General features: G+C 46.8%; 1 protein-coding gene across 2 annotated transcripts in view; it reads left to right on the top strand.

The window, feature by feature from the left end:
* Positions 1–18,386, top strand: part of foxp2 (forkhead box P2) — an 83,779-nt gene that overhangs the window by 45,374 nt on the left and 20,019 nt on the right. For both annotated transcript variants that reach the window (XM_034075113.2, XM_071201792.1), the window contains exons 3-9: positions 1,741–1,830; positions 10,980–11,117; positions 12,889–12,978; positions 13,942–14,037; positions 14,565–14,745; positions 15,610–15,934; positions 17,612–17,716. In XM_034075113.2, coding sequence (XP_033931004.1) covers positions 10,998–11,117; positions 12,889–12,978; positions 13,942–14,037; positions 14,565–14,745; positions 15,610–15,934; positions 17,612–17,716 — 917 coding nt within the window. In that variant the 5' untranslated portion in view covers positions 1,741–1,830; positions 10,980–10,997. The remainder of the gene's footprint in view (positions 1–1,740; positions 1,831–10,979; positions 11,118–12,888; positions 12,979–13,941; positions 14,038–14,564; positions 14,746–15,609; positions 15,935–17,611; positions 17,717–18,386) is intronic.

Raw genomic sequence — 18,386 nt, forward strand, 5'->3', positions numbered from 1 at the left:
AGTCAACGGCGTTTGATTTCCAATCCGTTTTAAAAAATAAAAGAACACACATCACATGGCTGTGTTTGTCTGCAGGTGTTGATGTGTACTTTCAGTGTGTGCCTACTTTTTGCACGTGTGTGTTCTCCAAAGAAAGGCCATGGCTCAGCTTACAGATGACACACACACACAGACACACATAAGCCGATGGCGACTAGCCTCCTCTTACCAAGGAGACGGATCAATGCAGTTAGGACCGAGTGCCAGTGTAATGTGTTTGTTTACTTCACTTCAGAAAGCCTGTCTCCTCCTGAGCACCCAGACAGACAGCCCAGCCTCCACACCGGCCCCCCCACCTCCCAAGCTCTGTCTTTTCATAATTGATCAGGAGGTGGCTGCGTTCCCCGAGGGGTTAAGACATGGCAACTTTTTTTTTTTCTCCTTCTCATTTTTGTTACTCCCATCTTCTCCTCTTGTTTGCACGGGATCTCAATGTACTAGTTCAAACATTGTTCCCACCAGCTGGCAGAGCTGCGCCATATGCACGCCCTGTCAAGGCAGCTGTTGTCATGGATACTGGCAAGCACCATAGAAAATAAAATGAGCACCCCTGATTCTAGAGGAAGTGTCACTCTCCCAATCCCAGTTTTTTATTTATTATTTTTTCTCCACCTCCTACTCGTCCTCTTCTTTTTTCATAAAAGAGAAACACCTGTGAAGTTGTTGTGTTGTGTGTGTGTTTTTTTCTCCTCCCCACCCACTTGATGCTCATGGGCCCTACGAATACGAGGTAGTGTGGAGCAGCGGTAGCAGCAGCTGTGCACAATGTTCTTTCCTGCCAGACTCTTTCATCCATCTGCTCTTGAAGAATCGGAGTGAAGCTGCTAGCCCAGCTGCCACCGTACCTGTGAAGCTGGAACCGCTCGTCACACACATTCAGTACACACACCCAGGCAAAGGGGGGCATCTGTAATCCCATCAAACCCTAGAGAAATACATTACACCACATCCAAACCTCTCTGATCCCTATCATCTCCCATGTCTGGCAAACTCATCAAACGTCATCAATGGCAAATTTCACAAATGTTTTTCACCACGTGTAAAAAGCTTGGGGGTAATTTCACCACACGTGGAAAAGGTCTCTCGTTCTCCGTCTACCTGTGCATCCTTCTATCCATCTCGCACCCACCCTGTGCTCACGAGCATACTCGATGCACAGCGTGAAACCTGTGCTGCTAGTTAATTCACTCTAAATGTAATCTGGTGTTGATTTTGTCAACTTTAATTACAGCTCCCAGGGACACTTCACATGGCGCTGCCTCTACTTCAAATTGATATTATGAATATGCAAATGTGGTGGTAATTTGCCGAGAGAAGTGGGTATTTCAGTTGAGCACACACTAGACAGGTCAATTCTACCGAAGCTCTGTCTTTCCCCCCCCCCCCCCCCCCCCTACACCTCCACCCTCTTCTTCATCTAGACAAACTATATTTATCTTGATCACAGCTCTGTGAATCGTTACTAAAGCGTACCTCCAAGGTGGTGTTAACCAAGTCAGAATGTGTGGCGGAAAGTAGCAGGTGATATTTGACAGCGTTTTCACTCACAGATGACTGTTTTGTCCCTGAACATGTGAATTATCTCCGCCGTCTGCTTCAGGAAATCTCATAGTTTATTTTCAGTGTTTCCGCCCTCCTCCCCATCTTTCTTTTTCTACATGTGTTCACACTGTCTTTTGTCTTGTGTTCCTTTCTTCCCAGGCCCTACAAGCAGCGAGGCAATTACTCTTGCAGCAGCCAGGCAGTGGCCTGAAATCTCCAAAGAGCCAGGACAAGCAGCGTCCACTGCAGGTAAAGCAGCTCCCCGTCTAATCTCTTAAGTCCATCCATAATACATGCTCCTCCGAAAAGAACATTTCCTCTGTTCCACAAGTGTGTTTGATTTGCTAACGCGGTCCTGCACACCTGCCATTGGAATCTTAAAACTGGACGCGGTCGTCCGCAGGAAGCTAAAACACAAGAAAAAAAGTTGTATCCGTCTGTGTTCAAATAAACATCATCAAACAGGAGGATGATTATGTATAGTATATCCACAGGTCGAATGGATGACAAATGATTTGATCTGCTTTTCTACACTACACTAGATCCATACCATTGTTGACACTTCCAGAGTTATTATTTCAAAGACATGTCAGCCTGATACAGATGGCTAATTTTAACCGCCTGTCATTCCCAACTAATTTGCCTTATTGATTCGTAGAGCCGTCTATTTCTGTTGTCAGTGATTTGGAAAAGGTCACACATGTACACACATTAACACTTCCTCTTTCTTCCCGGTGTGAAGACTTCTCTCACATCCAGCTCGTTTTAGACGGTGAGTTTCGCCTCGAATTACGTAAAGGCCCCTCGACATCCGGTGTTTTTATTATTATTATTTTTTGATTCAATGTATTTTTAGCCGTTTGAAATTGAAGTGTGGGACTCGGTGCCCTGCACTCGGCTAATAAGTACTATCGAGGAGCAGCGCTCATTAGGGGCTCTGTGCATTTCATTAATGTCAGGGAAATTGGCGTTAACCTCACCCGGTGATATTTTCACAGAGTCTAACAATGGCGACACCTCCAATTGGAGTCACACCCCTGTGTACCTAATTACGCACAGGCGGAGAGATAAGGCTGGCGACGGCTCCGTCATGCTCCTGCATTTCAATAATTCACCTCATCAAGAGTGTCAATATTATCCGTATATTCACACATATTGGCATCGGATGCATATTTCTCAAAAGGTATTTATTTATTTCAGTCTAATTAAACAAAAGGGTCTATTCCTTCTTCTATTTGAGCTTCTGTGCGCCAACGTGAGTAGATTGAAACACATCCTGATCTACGAATGCCTGCATAGTCACCGCATGGCAGGAGGAACAATATTGAATGAGAGCAGTGTGGGTGCATGATAACCGTCAGGCCACATCCAAACCCCTTCCTCTAATAACACCAGCCCATGGTAAATATTGAATATTTACATTTGCTTACTCCATCCTTGCCTCGCGATATGAATCGATGTGAATCAGAGGGGCCTGTCGATCGACCCCGACCCCGGCTCCCAACTAATCCATGTGTTGATCCAGCTTTTATTAACATCCTCACCTCTTTGTTCCAAAAAGTCTCCTCATGGAGCGTCACAGGAGAGGCCCCGCTCACTCTCCCCGTGATACACACCGCCACAAACACTGCTCTCTGGTTCGAGATCTTTTTTACACTGCGGTGTTGCCTCGAATCCACTCATTTCAAATGGCATCTTAGCTGTAATACTCCATTGTGTAAATACCGGTGTGTCGCAGCAGAAACTCTGACTTGATTAAAAACCCATTCATATTGTGTCTTCTCTCTTGTCAGTGCCAGATTTTCGTCTCTTGTCTTGAGGGAGTATACACAATAAAGCTGCATTATTTACCTGGATTACGAGGCCACAATGGGTGCCATAGTGCAATATGTTATTAGCTGCACGGCTTGATAAGAGTCAACGGCAATCAAGGCGCATGTTTTGCACCGGAGGAATCAGACACATTGATCCCCTTGTATGATTAGCGCAGCAGAAAGTGGAGAAAGGATTAATATTACCATGACATCCTGCTTATGGTAGAGATACTGATAAATCCTGCCAGTCTTTTCCCCCCTTGTTCTCCCATCTTTGGTATTTAAGAGCGGGGAAATGATCCATAGATCATGGCATGTAAATTATTTAGTACACAAGCATCTAAGTGCCTCAGCTTGCAGTTTTAATTACGCGTATTAGCGGCTAAAGGCTCTCGCCTGACTAATTCTATCCGCTCGCTCATCGCTGCTCCTCAGGAGTTGATGATGCGGAGGCAGGCAGCTCTGGCATCCACACACACACACACACACGCATGTACAGAAGAAAAGCAGCCTCACAAACACACATACAAACACACACACAAGCTGCTTCTCCACATTTGCGTAATGTGACAGGTCTATTATTACACCGTAAGCCCACGGGAGCACTCAATAAACACCTATTTCTCCCTGTAAATCCCCCTGCCTCCGCCGTGCTGCTTACACGGCTCTCCCAAGGCACACAACACCCTCTCGTCTCCGTCTCCTCTCTGCCCTCGTCTCCGTGGCAATAACCCCCCCCCCCCCCCCCCCCCCCCTCTGAAAGGCATTTATACACTGACATTTGGAATACAAATAAAGAAACGCGGACAAGGAGAGGCGGAGAGGATTACGGTGGCCTATGAATCTGACAGTTGTTTCGCTCGCACACACACGAACATCTACACACACACATGACAGTTAGTTAAAGTTTTTACATTGTGACTTTGAGCAACTGTTGTTGCCACTGGCTGTGTGGATGGGTATGGTTGGAAACAGGGCAGAGCTTGAGTTAAAGCAGCTTAAATCCTTTGTGCAACATGTTTGGAGTAATGGCTTATCCCGCAAAATAACAATGGCAGATATTAAGGCGACACAACCACCGTCCTGCTCACACACCACCCCAAGTCTCCCTGTGGGACTCAACCACCACCTCTATATGTCTCATGCAGTGTCGGATAGTTACTAAGAACTGTACTAAACATTTTGAAGTACTTAAATTGCGTACTTTTAACTCAATTTATGAATTATAATGTATATTTACAGTATGTATATAGATACCCGGCAGCAAAAAAAGGCATTTTACAGCCACAAAATTAAATGTATTACACAATTATACATCACTCATCATAATCCTATCACATAATATAAACTATGCATACAAATAGCCATTCTACCCAATAAGTACTCGTGGTTTTTCTTGCAACAGACTATTCTACACTGTGGTATTACTACGTTTACTTAAGTAAAGGATACGAGTACTTCTTCCACCTCTATGTGCCACACTTATAACACAGCCACATCGACCCTCTAACTCTGCTTTGTGAGTGTGTCAGAGGGGGGGGGGGGGGGGGGGTCCACAGTCTGACCCCTTCCTCCAAACATCCAATTCCGAACCATGCACCCCCCACAGAGAGAGTGTTGCTGCTCTGCCCCCTTCACACTCTCAAGCTGTGGATACCTTTTCAACAGGGCTAATAACCTCAGTCCCATCTGTGCCACGCTCCAACTCTTAACGACAGATATGTAAGCTTGTTATGGATGGGGAGACGTTGGTTTAGCCCGGCGTGCTGTAAACGCTACGGCTTCCTGCCCAGGCCGGTCAAGATTGGCTGTGGGCACTGGGCCATCCGAGGAAGTGTCACACGTTTTAAAGGTCAGGTCTACCACTGAGCCAATATCACCTCGATGGCAGAACTCATCTGCGTATTGGCTTTCATCCGGAACACACACACACACACACACACACACACAGATGCAGGGAAAAGGGCTGCGACGCTAGGCTTGAGTATAGGTTAGCTGACGACAGCGTGCATGGCTAAAGCATTCACATTTACATTTATGAATATATCTTGCCACTGCATCCCCTCTGGTTGGATCTGAAAATAGAGAGAAATTATCACTGCGCGAGGGGGGGAAATAATATGTTATTCATGAGAAAAACTTCTGTTGACTCTGAGGAAAAAAAACCCGTCAGCACATTTGAAGTCAAACAGCCTCTGTTACTGCTTTTGTAACCAGAAAACAAGATTTTTTTCCCTCCCCATCTCCCTCCCTCTTCGCTCTCTTTTTTCTCCTGCTTTTACAACACCTACAGGACAAGATTGCTAAATTGCGAGGATAGAGCAGGTTCATCATTGTGACGCAAAAGAAGTTGAAATGCAACCCCAAGGCGAGGCAGCTGAGTTTGGGGGATCAAGAGAAAGTGAGAGGGAGGGAAGGATAAAAAAAAGAAAGTAGCTCAGACCTTTGATGTAGCAGCAACAAATGTACCTTGTGACAGAAGATACATGGGTGCAATAAACGAGTTATACCAGCCCTTACACATGCAATCAGATGATTCTGGCCAGGGTGTTAATTGGATCCTAACCGGCAGATCTGATACGCCTGGGCCCCGGTGGTGAGGGGGAAGCCTTTCCAAGTGATGAACTGTAATTCACTGAGCTGCTTGAAGCACTTGTAATTTACTGTGTGTCACTGACGAAGAGGCTGATCCAGTGGAGGCCATATTACCTGCAACATCAGAGGGAAGTGTGTGTGTGTGTGTGTGTGTGTGTGTGTGTGTGTGTGTGTGTGTGTGTGTGTGTGTGTGTGTGTGTGTGTGTGTGTGTGTGTGTGTGTGTGTGTGTGTGTGTGTGTGTGTGTGTGTGTGTGTGTGTGTGTGTGTGTGTGTGTGTGTGTGTGTGTGTGTGTGTGTGTGTGTGTGTGTGTGTGTGTGTGTGTGTGTGTGTGTGTGTGTGTGTGTCCCTCTTCCCCCACCTTCTCCCTCTCACTTCTACTTTCTTTCTATTTCTTCCTCTCTCCGCACTTTTTTTTAAACCCCCCCCCCCCCTCCCACCCCACTATCCATCACCGATTTGCTCTTGAAAAATGCGCACCTGCAGGGACGTATCAGTCGGGAGTGAATCGTGCCACTTTAAGGATAAAGGTGCCACGATGTGTACTGATAATGACAAAAACAATGTGCACGAGCGATGTCACACACAGCCACACTACATCGGAGAGGCTTAATCAATGTCTATCTGCATGTAGAGATAAATCAATGTGGAAATTGTGCTAAGCCGTCCCCATCTCCTCGGGCTTTTTTATTCCAGGCTTTTGCACGATGGGCCTTTTATGTTATGATAAATTGCACTTCCCTTGCCAAACTGCTATGGAAATTGATTTAGGGAAAACATTCAGTAGTCTACTTAGCTTCAGTCCTGACAATCTGGAGTATTGATCTCCCCTAAGCTGGAAAACATGACGTGTGTGTGTGTGTGTGGCTCCTATGTGGTTTTACATAGTAAGATCCATGTTCTTCTAACAGACCACACACTTTGGGTTAGTGTTAGCGCCGACTGCCCCGTAGCCGCGGTGGTCTTTCAAGTGGAGAGTCCCAGCTATCAATAATCATATGGCCAGATTGGGCAGTAATTGGCTAGTAAATGAGAAGTGCAAGCTGAAAGGAACTCTCCAGGTCAGAAGTGCATAAGCTTTGAGGGGGGCCTGAGTGTCGGCCCACTGGGAGATGAAAAAGAGACGTGGGTAGTCAGAGGAAGCCCCTTTTCTCCTCTCGACGTCTTACTCTCTGTGTGAAAAGAAGCTCGTGGCTTAATTAGCAGCAGCTCCCTGCCAAGGATCCACAGTAATTACCCACTAGGACCCTTCCATTTCTCATCGCAGTTATCTTAAGCAGTGTCTGTAGCTCAGTCCCCTGTCCGGCGCTACAGGAACATCCTGTCGTTGATAACCGCCCCGTGCGCCTGCAATGTTTATTACCGACATCTAATCGCTCCTGCTTATTACTGCTAAGTGAATTGTATAGAAGGAAATCGGATAAAAAGGAATTCCTCTCCGCTGGACTTTAATTGTTTAAGTTTGAACTCCACTTATCTCCCGCTTTAGGTGATTCGAGTTGACTCATTGCCGTGAAGATAAAGCGCCACACCGTGGAGTGGGTGTAATTGCTGGAAGGGCTTTTGTCCACTGGTCCAGATAGTTGGAGGCAGGGAGCTGTGAGCAGTGGAGGTGTTTTGCATTTAATGGCAGATCGGCCAGTTAAATCAAACATAACGAGCGACTTTAGGTGCCAGCTCGGCCTGGAAGACATACCTGAGCTCTCCGTGGAAGAGCGTGACCTTTCGTGAGGCATTGGACAGGCTGGTTACAGGCGGGAGTGGTGTAATGATCTGCTTGTTCTGCTGAGGGCCCCACCAGTGTTTTCACATCAGGAGCCAATTTAAAGGTCCTTTGTTTTGCTCTCCAACTTCGAGAGCGACCACATGGCTTCAAAGTTCATGTCAATACCGCTCATCGTTCTCTTCAAGTCATGGCAGATAAACAAATAGGGGTTTGAATGGTGAACGCGGTGAAAAAGACGCATTTTTCGAGAGCAGGGGTAACATTTCAATTATTTGCATCTCCCATTCAAATGGGCTCTTTTAGAAACAGGAGAAGCACCGTTGTCTGTTATGAAGGTCCCAAGTGGCGCCATCAGCCGCAGCTAATTCCAAACCATTTAATACATCCCGTTAATATTTTTCGTGCACTAGTGTTGGAAATACATCCTTTTGGATTACAGAGGCACAGCCCAATTGGATATCATGGCTGCAGACGGTCTATTCGCGGCCGCGCGGGTGTTTACGCCGCTGCCATCGCCGCGTAAATGCTCATTAATTTTATCCCTTCGTGGCAAAATCATTTCTAGGAGAGGCAATTCAGCCCCCTGTTCCTTTCAATTCGCCGCTCACGTCAATCAAGCCCTCGTGCAGTATCCTGCAAAATGGAGGTGTTATATTCCTGCAATTATCATGTCATATACTCGAAAATGTAAATGAACGTGTGTGTAAAATTAAATGTATGGGTTGTCAGTGAAGAATAAGAACCAGAAGAGCAATTACTTATCTGCTTTCATCTCAGAGCCTCTGATACGTCAGGCAGAAAAGCATGCAGTTAAATGCTGGAATTAGCATTGTGCTGCACTTCACAATGGACGTGGGCCAGCGCCTTTTCTCCCCTTCCTTTCTTGCCTTTCCTGCCTCTTCCTTCCCCTCGTTTTGTTTGGTGAAATGAAGAAGATTATCGGCCATTATGAAATTGAAAGTGTAAAAAGGAACTTCCCCATTTCATAACCGAGTTGTTTGCCGTTTCTTCAGCTGCTCGTTGTTTGGTTTTACTCATTCTCGCTGAGATCCTGCATTATTCATGTACAGGTATCTGACGTTGAATGCTTGTATTTCGCCACTCGCACAATGAAGACACATCTTAAAGCGGAATTTATATTTAATTCCGCTTTATATATGCATGCGCATACATTTGTGTTTAATCCTGCTCGTCTGCGCCCGCATCCCTTTTGTGAACCAAAACATCTTTGTGCTCGCATCCAATTAATAGTCTTAATGAGTGCATCACTCATGTTGTTTCTCAGCTGCACTCGTCCCATTGTCACAGCATCCAACACAAAACCAGGAGTGACTGCGGGGTAATTACTTACCTAGCAAATGTACCTTTAAGGGTTAATAACGTTGAAGGTGTAAGCAGGGCATTTGCATAATTACACACGGACTGGTTAATTTGCAACTTTTTGACGGCTTTTGTTCAGCGCCTCGCTTATTGTGAATGCATTTTCCTTTGGCACTCTTGCATGGAGGAAGACAAGAGATGTACCACAACATCCTCCTCCTCCTCCTCCTCCTCCACCTTAGATGGAGTCCCTTCCCTCTAAGACCCTAATGAACAATGGAGGCAGGATTTGTTTGAATATGAATATGAATGTGCAGCGGGGCCGGCTGGAAGTTGACCTTCAGCTGTGATTTTCAGTTCATCAGGATTAGTCAAGGCGGGCGATCAGGAGCCACTAATGCATAATGACTTCTAAAATGAAAAATGTGTAGTGACCATGCAAATGTCTCGGCTAATCAAAGAGGGGGGAGAACCTGGGGTGGGCGTTGAGGAGAGGAGAGCTAAACAAGGACGTGTCAAGGCCTGACAGAGAGAGAAAGGGAGAGAGGAAGGGAGGGGAGACATGCATGGAAAGTAATCAAGGCGGCTTGATTAGCTGGCGATGAGGACAGGGATGTCTTATTGGCCCCTTGACACACCATATAGGCTGGCTACTGTCATGGCGCCTCCACACTGTCGCAATTAGCGTCAGTGAAGGTGTTGCTACATGTTGATGTTTTAATTGTGTTATAAAGCTTGTCATTCAAGAATCTTTCATGACTAGACGCAGCATACCGCCCTTAAAAAAGCATAGTAAATTGTTGTGCTATAAAGATTTCATTACATTTTAAAGGTCATACAGGGAAGGAAGACGGGATCGGAGTCGCTTTAATCAGAATGGAGGTATTATTTGGTCAAGGAGAATCAACCGGTGAAGAATCATTCAATCTCGTTGACTTTGTTTCCCACTGACAAACCAGTGGAATTAGTGACGGCGTTTTGTGGTTGGAATAAGAAGCTTAAACCCCAATATACCTGTGAGCACACACTCCTCCGTAAGCATGTGTGAACACAATCATAGATGGAAAGGAAACGTACCCTTTGTTGACGGATCTGCTGCCTGAGAGGTCGTTTGCACGGCCGTCTCAGAAGCTTTTGGTAAACATACACAATATGTGTCTTTGTTTGGTTTGGTGAAGTTCTTCTGGCATAGTTCGACAACCCATAGTTTAATGATTGTCTCCCAAAAACGATATTGATTTTTGAAAAACAGCATGTTTGCAGAGTATACAACTCTAAAAAACGATTTACTGCAGGAGGTTTGTTTTCAATACACTTCTATGTAATACTAATAATAGATTTAATTTGTTAGCGCTTGTACAGGTGCTCAAAGACGCTTTAAAGATATAGTGAAGGGAAAAGAAAAGGAAGGAACAACAAATAAATATATAGTTAAAGTTAAAGTCAAATAATACAAAAACAGTCACACATTAAAAGCCAGATTGAAGAGGTGAGCTTTTGTAAGCAGAATATACAGAATATACAAATACGATATTGTTCAGCGGTAACCCCTAACACACAACCCCCCCCCCTCATCTTGCTGCTGTGTCCACTTCATCAGTATAGTTCCAATCAACTGTACAGCAGTGCATTGTTCACGCTGTTTCACATTAGCAGCACTGATAGGCATGCTAAAGCGGGGGAGTTCAAGGGTCCTGCTAATTAAGGTCTATTTTAAATCTCCTACTTTTCCCTGTGGGCGTGGAGGCAGAGCGGAAATAAGAGGAGCAAAAACAAAGGCACAGCACCCATGTGTCCTTCGGCCTCTTTACCTACCTCCCCATCACCAATGACAACCTCCCAGAAGATCCATGCACGTCTCTAACGCTCTGGTCCTCCATCTTTCTCCCCTCTATCCATCTCGCCTCTCTTTCCCACCCATTGTCTCTCTTCTCCAACGTCCAGGTTCCAGTGTCAGTGGCCATGATGAGTCCCCAGGTGATCACGCCGCAACAGATGCAGCAGATCCTCCAGCAGCAGGTGCTCTCCCCCCAGCAGCTCCAGGCCCTGCTCCAACAGCAGCAGGCCGTCATGCTGCAGCAGGTACACACACTCTTTCACCTCCATGCACACACACACACACACACACGTAGATAAATATTTAGGGACAAACACTCTTGTCACATGCAGACACACGCACACAAACAGACACCTAGAAGCATATATTCTCTTACTCTGACCTTAAAGACAGCAGTACAACTACGCACATGCACACAATGTGGCCACCCTTAAAGTATATGACGTATACTATATGTATATTGTGTGGGAAATACACATTCAAAGACAAACATCTTGACTTCATATCATTTGTGCATGAATAGAAGTCATTCTTTTATATTTTGTTAACCTAACATTATTAAATATGCTAAGTTCAATCTGTGTTTCAAGCTATTGCACGTTGGCTCCTTGGAAGTACTTGAAAAGTCAACATGTTGATACCCTGCATATGGTACTGTCCTGCCTACACTGCTGAGTCACCCACCTGCTCTGAAGTCCTCACAGCCACAGCTCACCGCCGCCCTGCGTCCTTGACACGCTTACCAAGAGGAATTTTGAAATTGGCGTACTTGTTCTTGTCACCTCTAATTAACCATCTCCAGTGTGTCGCCGGTTCAATTCCCTGACAAGCATCCACCGGGGGCCGGCGTGTGGAGTAGGGCACAGCTGAGTGATAGGTGATGGATGATGTAATATTTGGAGTCAGCTCGAGGAAGCGCAGTCTGGTGTCAGAGTTGAAATGCAGCTGTCATCCGTAGATTTGATTAAGGCAGAGAGGATAGTTTAATTAGGAACGTCAGTCATTCTGCTTATTGCTCTTCATTAGGAGCGCTCGGGAACTAGAGTTGGTTTCTGTGCAGCGCCTTTTCCTCGGCAAATTATGTTTCATACGGAACATAAAGCAGCTATTATACTGAATCAACAACAACCACAGGGTCAACACCTGTCGTCAGTCAGCGAAGACGAGTTGTATTGTTGATTTACAGCAAGTGTTACGAGACATGCTGTTTATATGGCTGTTAGCGGAAAACTGCGCACCTGGTCCGCTTTATGGACTTCTCTCACCGGCCAATAACAAGAAACAGAACAGAAATCACTGTCTAAGTGTGTGTGTGTGTGTGTGTGTGTGTGTGTGTGTGTGTGTGTGTGTGTGTGTGTGTGTGTGTGTGTGTGTGTGTGTGTGTGTGTGTGTGTGTGTGTGTGTGTGTGTGTGTGTGTGTGTGTGTGTGTGTGTGTGTGTGTGTGTGTGTGTGTGTGTGTGTGTGTGTGTGTGTGTGTGTGTGTGTGTGTGTGTGTGTGTGTGTGTGTGTGTGTGTGTGTGTGTGTGTGTGTGTGTGTGTGTGTGTGTGTGTGTGTGTGTGTGTGTGTGTGTGTGTGTGTGTGTGTGTTAAAGGAATCAGTTCAACCTCGCAGACCTGTTCCTTAGAGGCTTTATTCTGTTTATTCCAGCCACTCCAAAGGACGCCAGTGCACTCTGGCAGCCAAATGCATAGTTAACATGATGAATTGTTGCCCCCAACAGCACTGTGGGACCATTACACGTCCACATGGAGAGCACTGCGGAAGACAGCGAGGATACAAATGCCAAAAGCACTTGAACATGTTTTTTATCATTTGCAACAGTTGCTTAAGAGACAATATCTCGATTATTGTAGGCTTTGACTTGTTTTGCAAGTTATTTATACATCCTCTAAATGCCAAGTCTGACTGATATCATCATAAAGGGAACAAATAAATATCATGAACTATAAATACATTTCATATATATTAGAAAATAAGACTGTTTACTCAATCTTCTGTCTCTCTCTGTGTACAGCAACACCTGCAGGAGTTTTATAAGAAACAGCAGGAGCAGCTTCACCTGCAGCTCCTCCAGCAGCAGCACCCCGGCAAGCAGGCGAAAGAGGTGGGTGCCAACTCTCCCACTCGCCGACACCCGCGATTCTTCCACACAATACATGGTCAACATGTCCGGCAGAACTCATATATATTAGAAATATGGAAACATGTGATCATAAATACTTGTTTAAAGCAATGTATTCTCGTTCTTCCGACACAAAGCCCACATTGTCCTGTATATTCTAATCGCTTCAGATGACTTCAGATGTCCAACTTGTTAGCGAGCTGTTCCTGTGGGTGTACACGCGCCGTACAGTGCTCATAAATCACCGTGACAGCCAGCCGGTGGACAGACGGGTCTCGGTCTTGTCCTGTTTGGCCGTCAGAGAAGAAGAGATGAGCGTGACAGCTTTAGCAACATGTGTGTAGCCGTAGAAGTGTCAAGGCCACATCGCCGACCGTGTGGAAGCAGTCAAATTGCTCAGAGAACAGGCATCGCGTCCTCTCCCTCTCGTGGATGTGCTCCTCCTAAAGCAGCCCATTATGCCGACCCTACAGGAAGCCGCCGCTGACCTCCCGGCGGCTTTGTTTCTGTTTGGATTTCTGAGTAGAGTTTTTCCGGGGGGCCCCGCCATCAAATATGGAATAGAAATTGCTTCCTTATTTCTCTTGAGGCAGGTCGGGTGGACAAACTGCCTTCTTCCATCACTCCATTATGCAGCCTGTTTTTCCAGTGAGCGCATCACAAGTTTCCCCCTCCACCTCCACGCTCCTGCAGGTCCACCTCCGTACCAACATGACAGGCCGCGTGCACATACACATGTAGAAGAGAGCAGACACAAAACATCTTGTGACATTACACACTATATTATCCCTCAAATGTACTTTTATAAATGCAATTATAACCTGAGTTTACCCATTCAGATGTTTTGTCTCGTCCTAAAAATCCACTCCCTCTGGCTTGTTTTTCCGCGGTCACCGAGTGCGATGTTTTTCATTCTGTTGTTGTTTTTATTGTTGTTTTGCACAGGGCTTACGCAATTGCCTGTCTGGCCCAGCGATAAACAACTCTGTGAGGCAGCGAGGGGAGCAGAGAGAGGGTGGAGCGGGGGCAGGCGTTGTGCATGTGGGTGCAAATATATTTGTGTGTGTGTGTGTGTTTGCACTTGTGTCCATGCATTGGCGCGATTCTGTAAATCTCATTCTGCCCGCTCCCTCTGGCCACATAAGCTGTAACAGACCATCAGTGGAGGCGAGACAATTAACTATCAAGGGGGGGGGTTATGGGATGGGGAGGGGATTATACCAGAGGCTTAGTATCATACACAATCACAAGCACAGACACTGACGGGCTCCAGAGCCGGAGTATCCACACACAGCTTTGTGTCTGTTTGTGTGTGTGTGTGTGTGTGCGCTCACACACACAAACAGACGCAACAACACTGTGGTACAGCCCAAAGAAAGCAGCAGGCAGGGGCTAAGTGAGCACAGACAGAGAGGCAGCGCTGGAGGAGAAGAGGTGTAGCTAAGGTCACAGGCAGTGAGTGAGTGAGTGAGTGCAGACTCCACACTCTCAGTTGTTAATTTGTTTGTAATTCTTCCCTCCCTCTTCCTCCTCGTCCTCCTCCTCCTCCCCTCCTTCCTCATCTACAGCAGCAGCAGCAGCAGCAGCAGCTGGCCGCCCAGCAGCTCGTCTTCCAGCAGCAGCTCCTGCAGATGCAGCAGCTCCAGCAGCAGCAGCACCTGCTCAACATGCAGCGGCAGGGCCTGCTGTCGCTGCCCGGGCCCGCCCCCGGACAGGCCGCCCTGCCCGGACAAACCCTGCCCCCGTCAGGTAAGAAGAGGAGGAGCAGTGAGATGACGACAGGGAGTGTAGTTGATCTGACTGATATGACTTGGTGGTCACATGCTCAAGTGAGGTGTAAGTGTTTCTCTGTCTCTTCCATCTTCCAGTTGTTCTCATTGGTATGCACCTGTGTCCCCCGCGTTATCTCTAAGTGTGTCTGCCTCCCCCTCATTGGTATGCTCTTCAACCGGCTACTTTGTCTCTAACTCTCCACATGATCGTTTTGTTCACTCTTCCATTCTCCCCTTTCTCTCTCTCCTCGTCTGATTGTGGCTCTCCTTGTCTACTTCTGTTTCTCTCTCAGCTCTGCCTGTGTGTTGTTTTTCTCTGTCTCTCTTTCTATTCCCCCGCGCTCCTCAACCCCCCCCGCTCCCCTCCTTCATTTGCCTGGTTTGTGTTGTTGTTGTTATTGTTGTTTACTGCCTTCTCTGAGAGCCAGGAGAAGAATAAAAGAACAGAGAAAAGAGAGATAGCTTATATTTCTTCTCCTGAGCCGAGTAAACACCTATGTGTGTTGTTTACCAGCAAAATGGCGCAGACAGAAACAACTAGCGGGGAGATGTTAGAAAGGAATCAAAGTGCATATTTCTAAGTAATAATATCCTCAGATAAAACATCTGTAATCATTACTTTATGCTTCTTTTTCATTGAAAACACACGTCTTAGTCGGCAGATGAGACACATTTGGTTAGCGTTGAGGAAGAACAGGATGATAGTCCCTGAAGGAAAAGTCCTTACACTTTTTTGGTTGTTGAATAAAGTTTGAGTTCAGAGTTCAGCTTTTGTCTCACACACACGACACACAGGTTTTGCATCTATGGTCTAACTGTGTCCTTCTTGATTTCCCTCTAGCTGGCCTGAGCCCCGCTGAGCTGCAGCAGCTGTGGAAGGATGTGACCGGAGGCGGTGGTCACGCCATGGAGGACAACGGCATCAAACACAGCAACAGCGGCGGCGGCGGCAACGGCGGCGGCGGCAACGGCGGCGGCGGCAACGGAGGCGGCGGCAACGGGGGCGGGTTAGACCTCTCCACCAACAACTCTTCCTCGACTACCTCCTCCTGCAACCCCGCCAAAGCTTCGCCGCCCATCTCCCACCACTCCATCGCCAACGGACAGTCCCCCGGCCTCAACCACAGAAGAGAGAGGGAACGGGAACGGGAGCGGGAGCGGGAGAGGTACAAAATATGACTCCGCCTAAGCCGAGAAGATGACAAGTGTACACCCGCCGTCGCACGCGCTCTTGCTTCATGATCCAATATAGAAACACGTCAGAGTATTTGTCCCTGTGCTGCAGCAGGGACAATTGTTTATTTGTTCAATAGTTTATTAGTATTTTGGTAAAATAAATACGAGCCGTGTTCTCCCAGGGGAGCCCGCGTGCCATTGAACACACTTAGCTTGCACACAGATATCACACGCGGGGAGAGGAAGCCATGCAGGCAGGCGCTCTCACTACAAGCGAGACAAGGTAACCTCCTTGTACATTAAGTATTTAGTGCTTTCTCTCTTTTTTTTTCTCCTCTTTTGAAAATTACCTTCTTTGCTTGCTTGTCATGTAAACAGAATACGTGATGCCTTGAGTGGCATTTCCAGGATGTTTATCCTTGTGATGGCGTCTTTTCTAAATGCACCCAGCACCAAAACACTGACTGTTCACATATCCGCCTATCTGCCCCATGCATTATTCAAAGGCTTTTCTTGGGCGATATTATAATAAGGACTTAGGGTTGCGCCGTGTGTGTGTGTGTGTGTGTGTGTGTGTGTGTGGTGTGTGTGTGTGTGTGTGTGTGTGTGTGTGTGTGTGTGTGTGTGTGTGTGTGTGTGTGTGTGTGTGTGTGTGTGTGTGTGTGTGTGTGTGTGTGTGTGTGTGTGTGTGTGTGTGTGTGTGTGTGTGTGTGTGTGTGTGTGTGTGTGTGTGTGTGTGTGTGTGTGTGTGTGTGTGTGTGTGTGTGTGTGTGTGTCTGCTCGGTAGAGACTCACACTGGAGGTGGAAGTGCTGTGTAATTGGTTTAAAGTAGACGCTATCTCTCCAGCACCACTAAAAGGAGACTTGAAAAAGATACCTTCAGAGGGGAGACAGAGAGGAAGAGAGAGGTAGGGAGGGAACGAGAAGAGAAGGAAGAAGGGGAAGAAAAGCATGTTTTTGTTATCTGCCTGTGTCCCGAGGGGCGTGTGGTGTCTCATCATGATCGAACGCGGAGTATTGTCAAAGGCACTGCTTACTAACGTGCCGTGGATCGATGTGGGGAAAGCCCTTCTGTAAAACAGTGTGAGCTCCTCCAGCGCTGACACACACATATTCATGGCCCACACACGTGCACATAGGCATCGACCACACACATGCCTAACCTATAAGCAGACAAACACACACATACTGTACGCAACACACTCCTCTCCTAAAGGTTAAACTGTCATCTTTAATAGGATGTGCCGTCGAGGCCGGGTCGTAACTTATTTGGGTGCCATTTGAAGAACGCCGGAGCACCCCCTGCCCCCGTGGTCCTCAAGAGAACATGAGTTACACAGAGTATTAATCTCCTGATGGAAATTATATGGCGGTCTGGATTTGTCATGTTTACTTGAAAGCCACCCTCCTGGATGGGATGGTGGCTACGGCTCCATTGCTTAAAGTAATTCATATTGTCATCATGTACATTGATTGGAGATGAACAGTTTACTTGAAAGCACTCTAAAATATTCCTCACAACCAAGTGTTCCCGTTTTAATCGACCTTCCGATATGTTTTTCTTTCACTCAACTGACCTGACCTGTGTTGACCCCTGCTGAGCTCCCTCCACCTGTCTGACTTCCTGTATTCTGAGTCTTCTCTTTTCTTTTGCACTATCTTCCAGTTCACTACATGAAGAAAGTGGAGGAACCCACCCCCTGTACGGCCACGGCGTGTGCAAGTGGCCCGGCTGTGAGAACATCTGCGAGGACTTCGGACAGTTTTTGAAGTAAGAACATGTCATACTGCTCACCTCCTCCTGCCACCACCATGTGGGCGATGTGTGTGCTTGTTTTATCGCGAAACACACAAGTGCCCCCCCTACACCACAGCAGCATCTTTCTGCGGGTACAAAGGACACATCAGAGGCTCTCACCGAGCGCACTCTGACCCCGCAGACAGCCAGTTGGCAGGGTTCAGCTCCAGCAGTGCAGGATTCAAGCCAACTCTGATCCATAACAAATCTCCTTCCCGCCGTGGAAGGGCCTGATAGGTTTGTGACAAAACGTCAAAAGCTAATGGTAACCCGCGCGGCCGCACACTTACCTTCCACAACAAAGGCCCCTATTCACTGTTGTCATGGTGCAGGCGCCAGAGCGAATTAACTCTTCATGCTCCATCAACAATTTAGTTAATTAGCTCATTTGTAATTGGCCGGCTTTGTTGCCAGGATGTTAGTGGGGTGACATCAAAGGAAGAAGGTGTTTGCAGCGCTGCCGATTGCAGGTTATCACATTGCCACTCACTGAGAGTCTCTCCCTCTCACTATCACTCTCTCCCTGCCTCCCTGCTCTCACACAGAGAAGAAAAGAAAGGGGAAAGCTTTAATTTGAATATTCTAATTAGATTTGTAATTAACTGTGAAATAACGATCTGGCGAGTGTTTTCCACCGGCTGTA

The sequence above is a fragment of the Pseudochaenichthys georgianus genome, chromosome 23, assembly GCF_902827115.2.
Source record: "Pseudochaenichthys georgianus chromosome 23, fPseGeo1.2, whole genome shotgun sequence".
NCBI lineage: Eukaryota > Metazoa > Chordata > Actinopteri > Perciformes > Channichthyidae > Pseudochaenichthys > Pseudochaenichthys georgianus.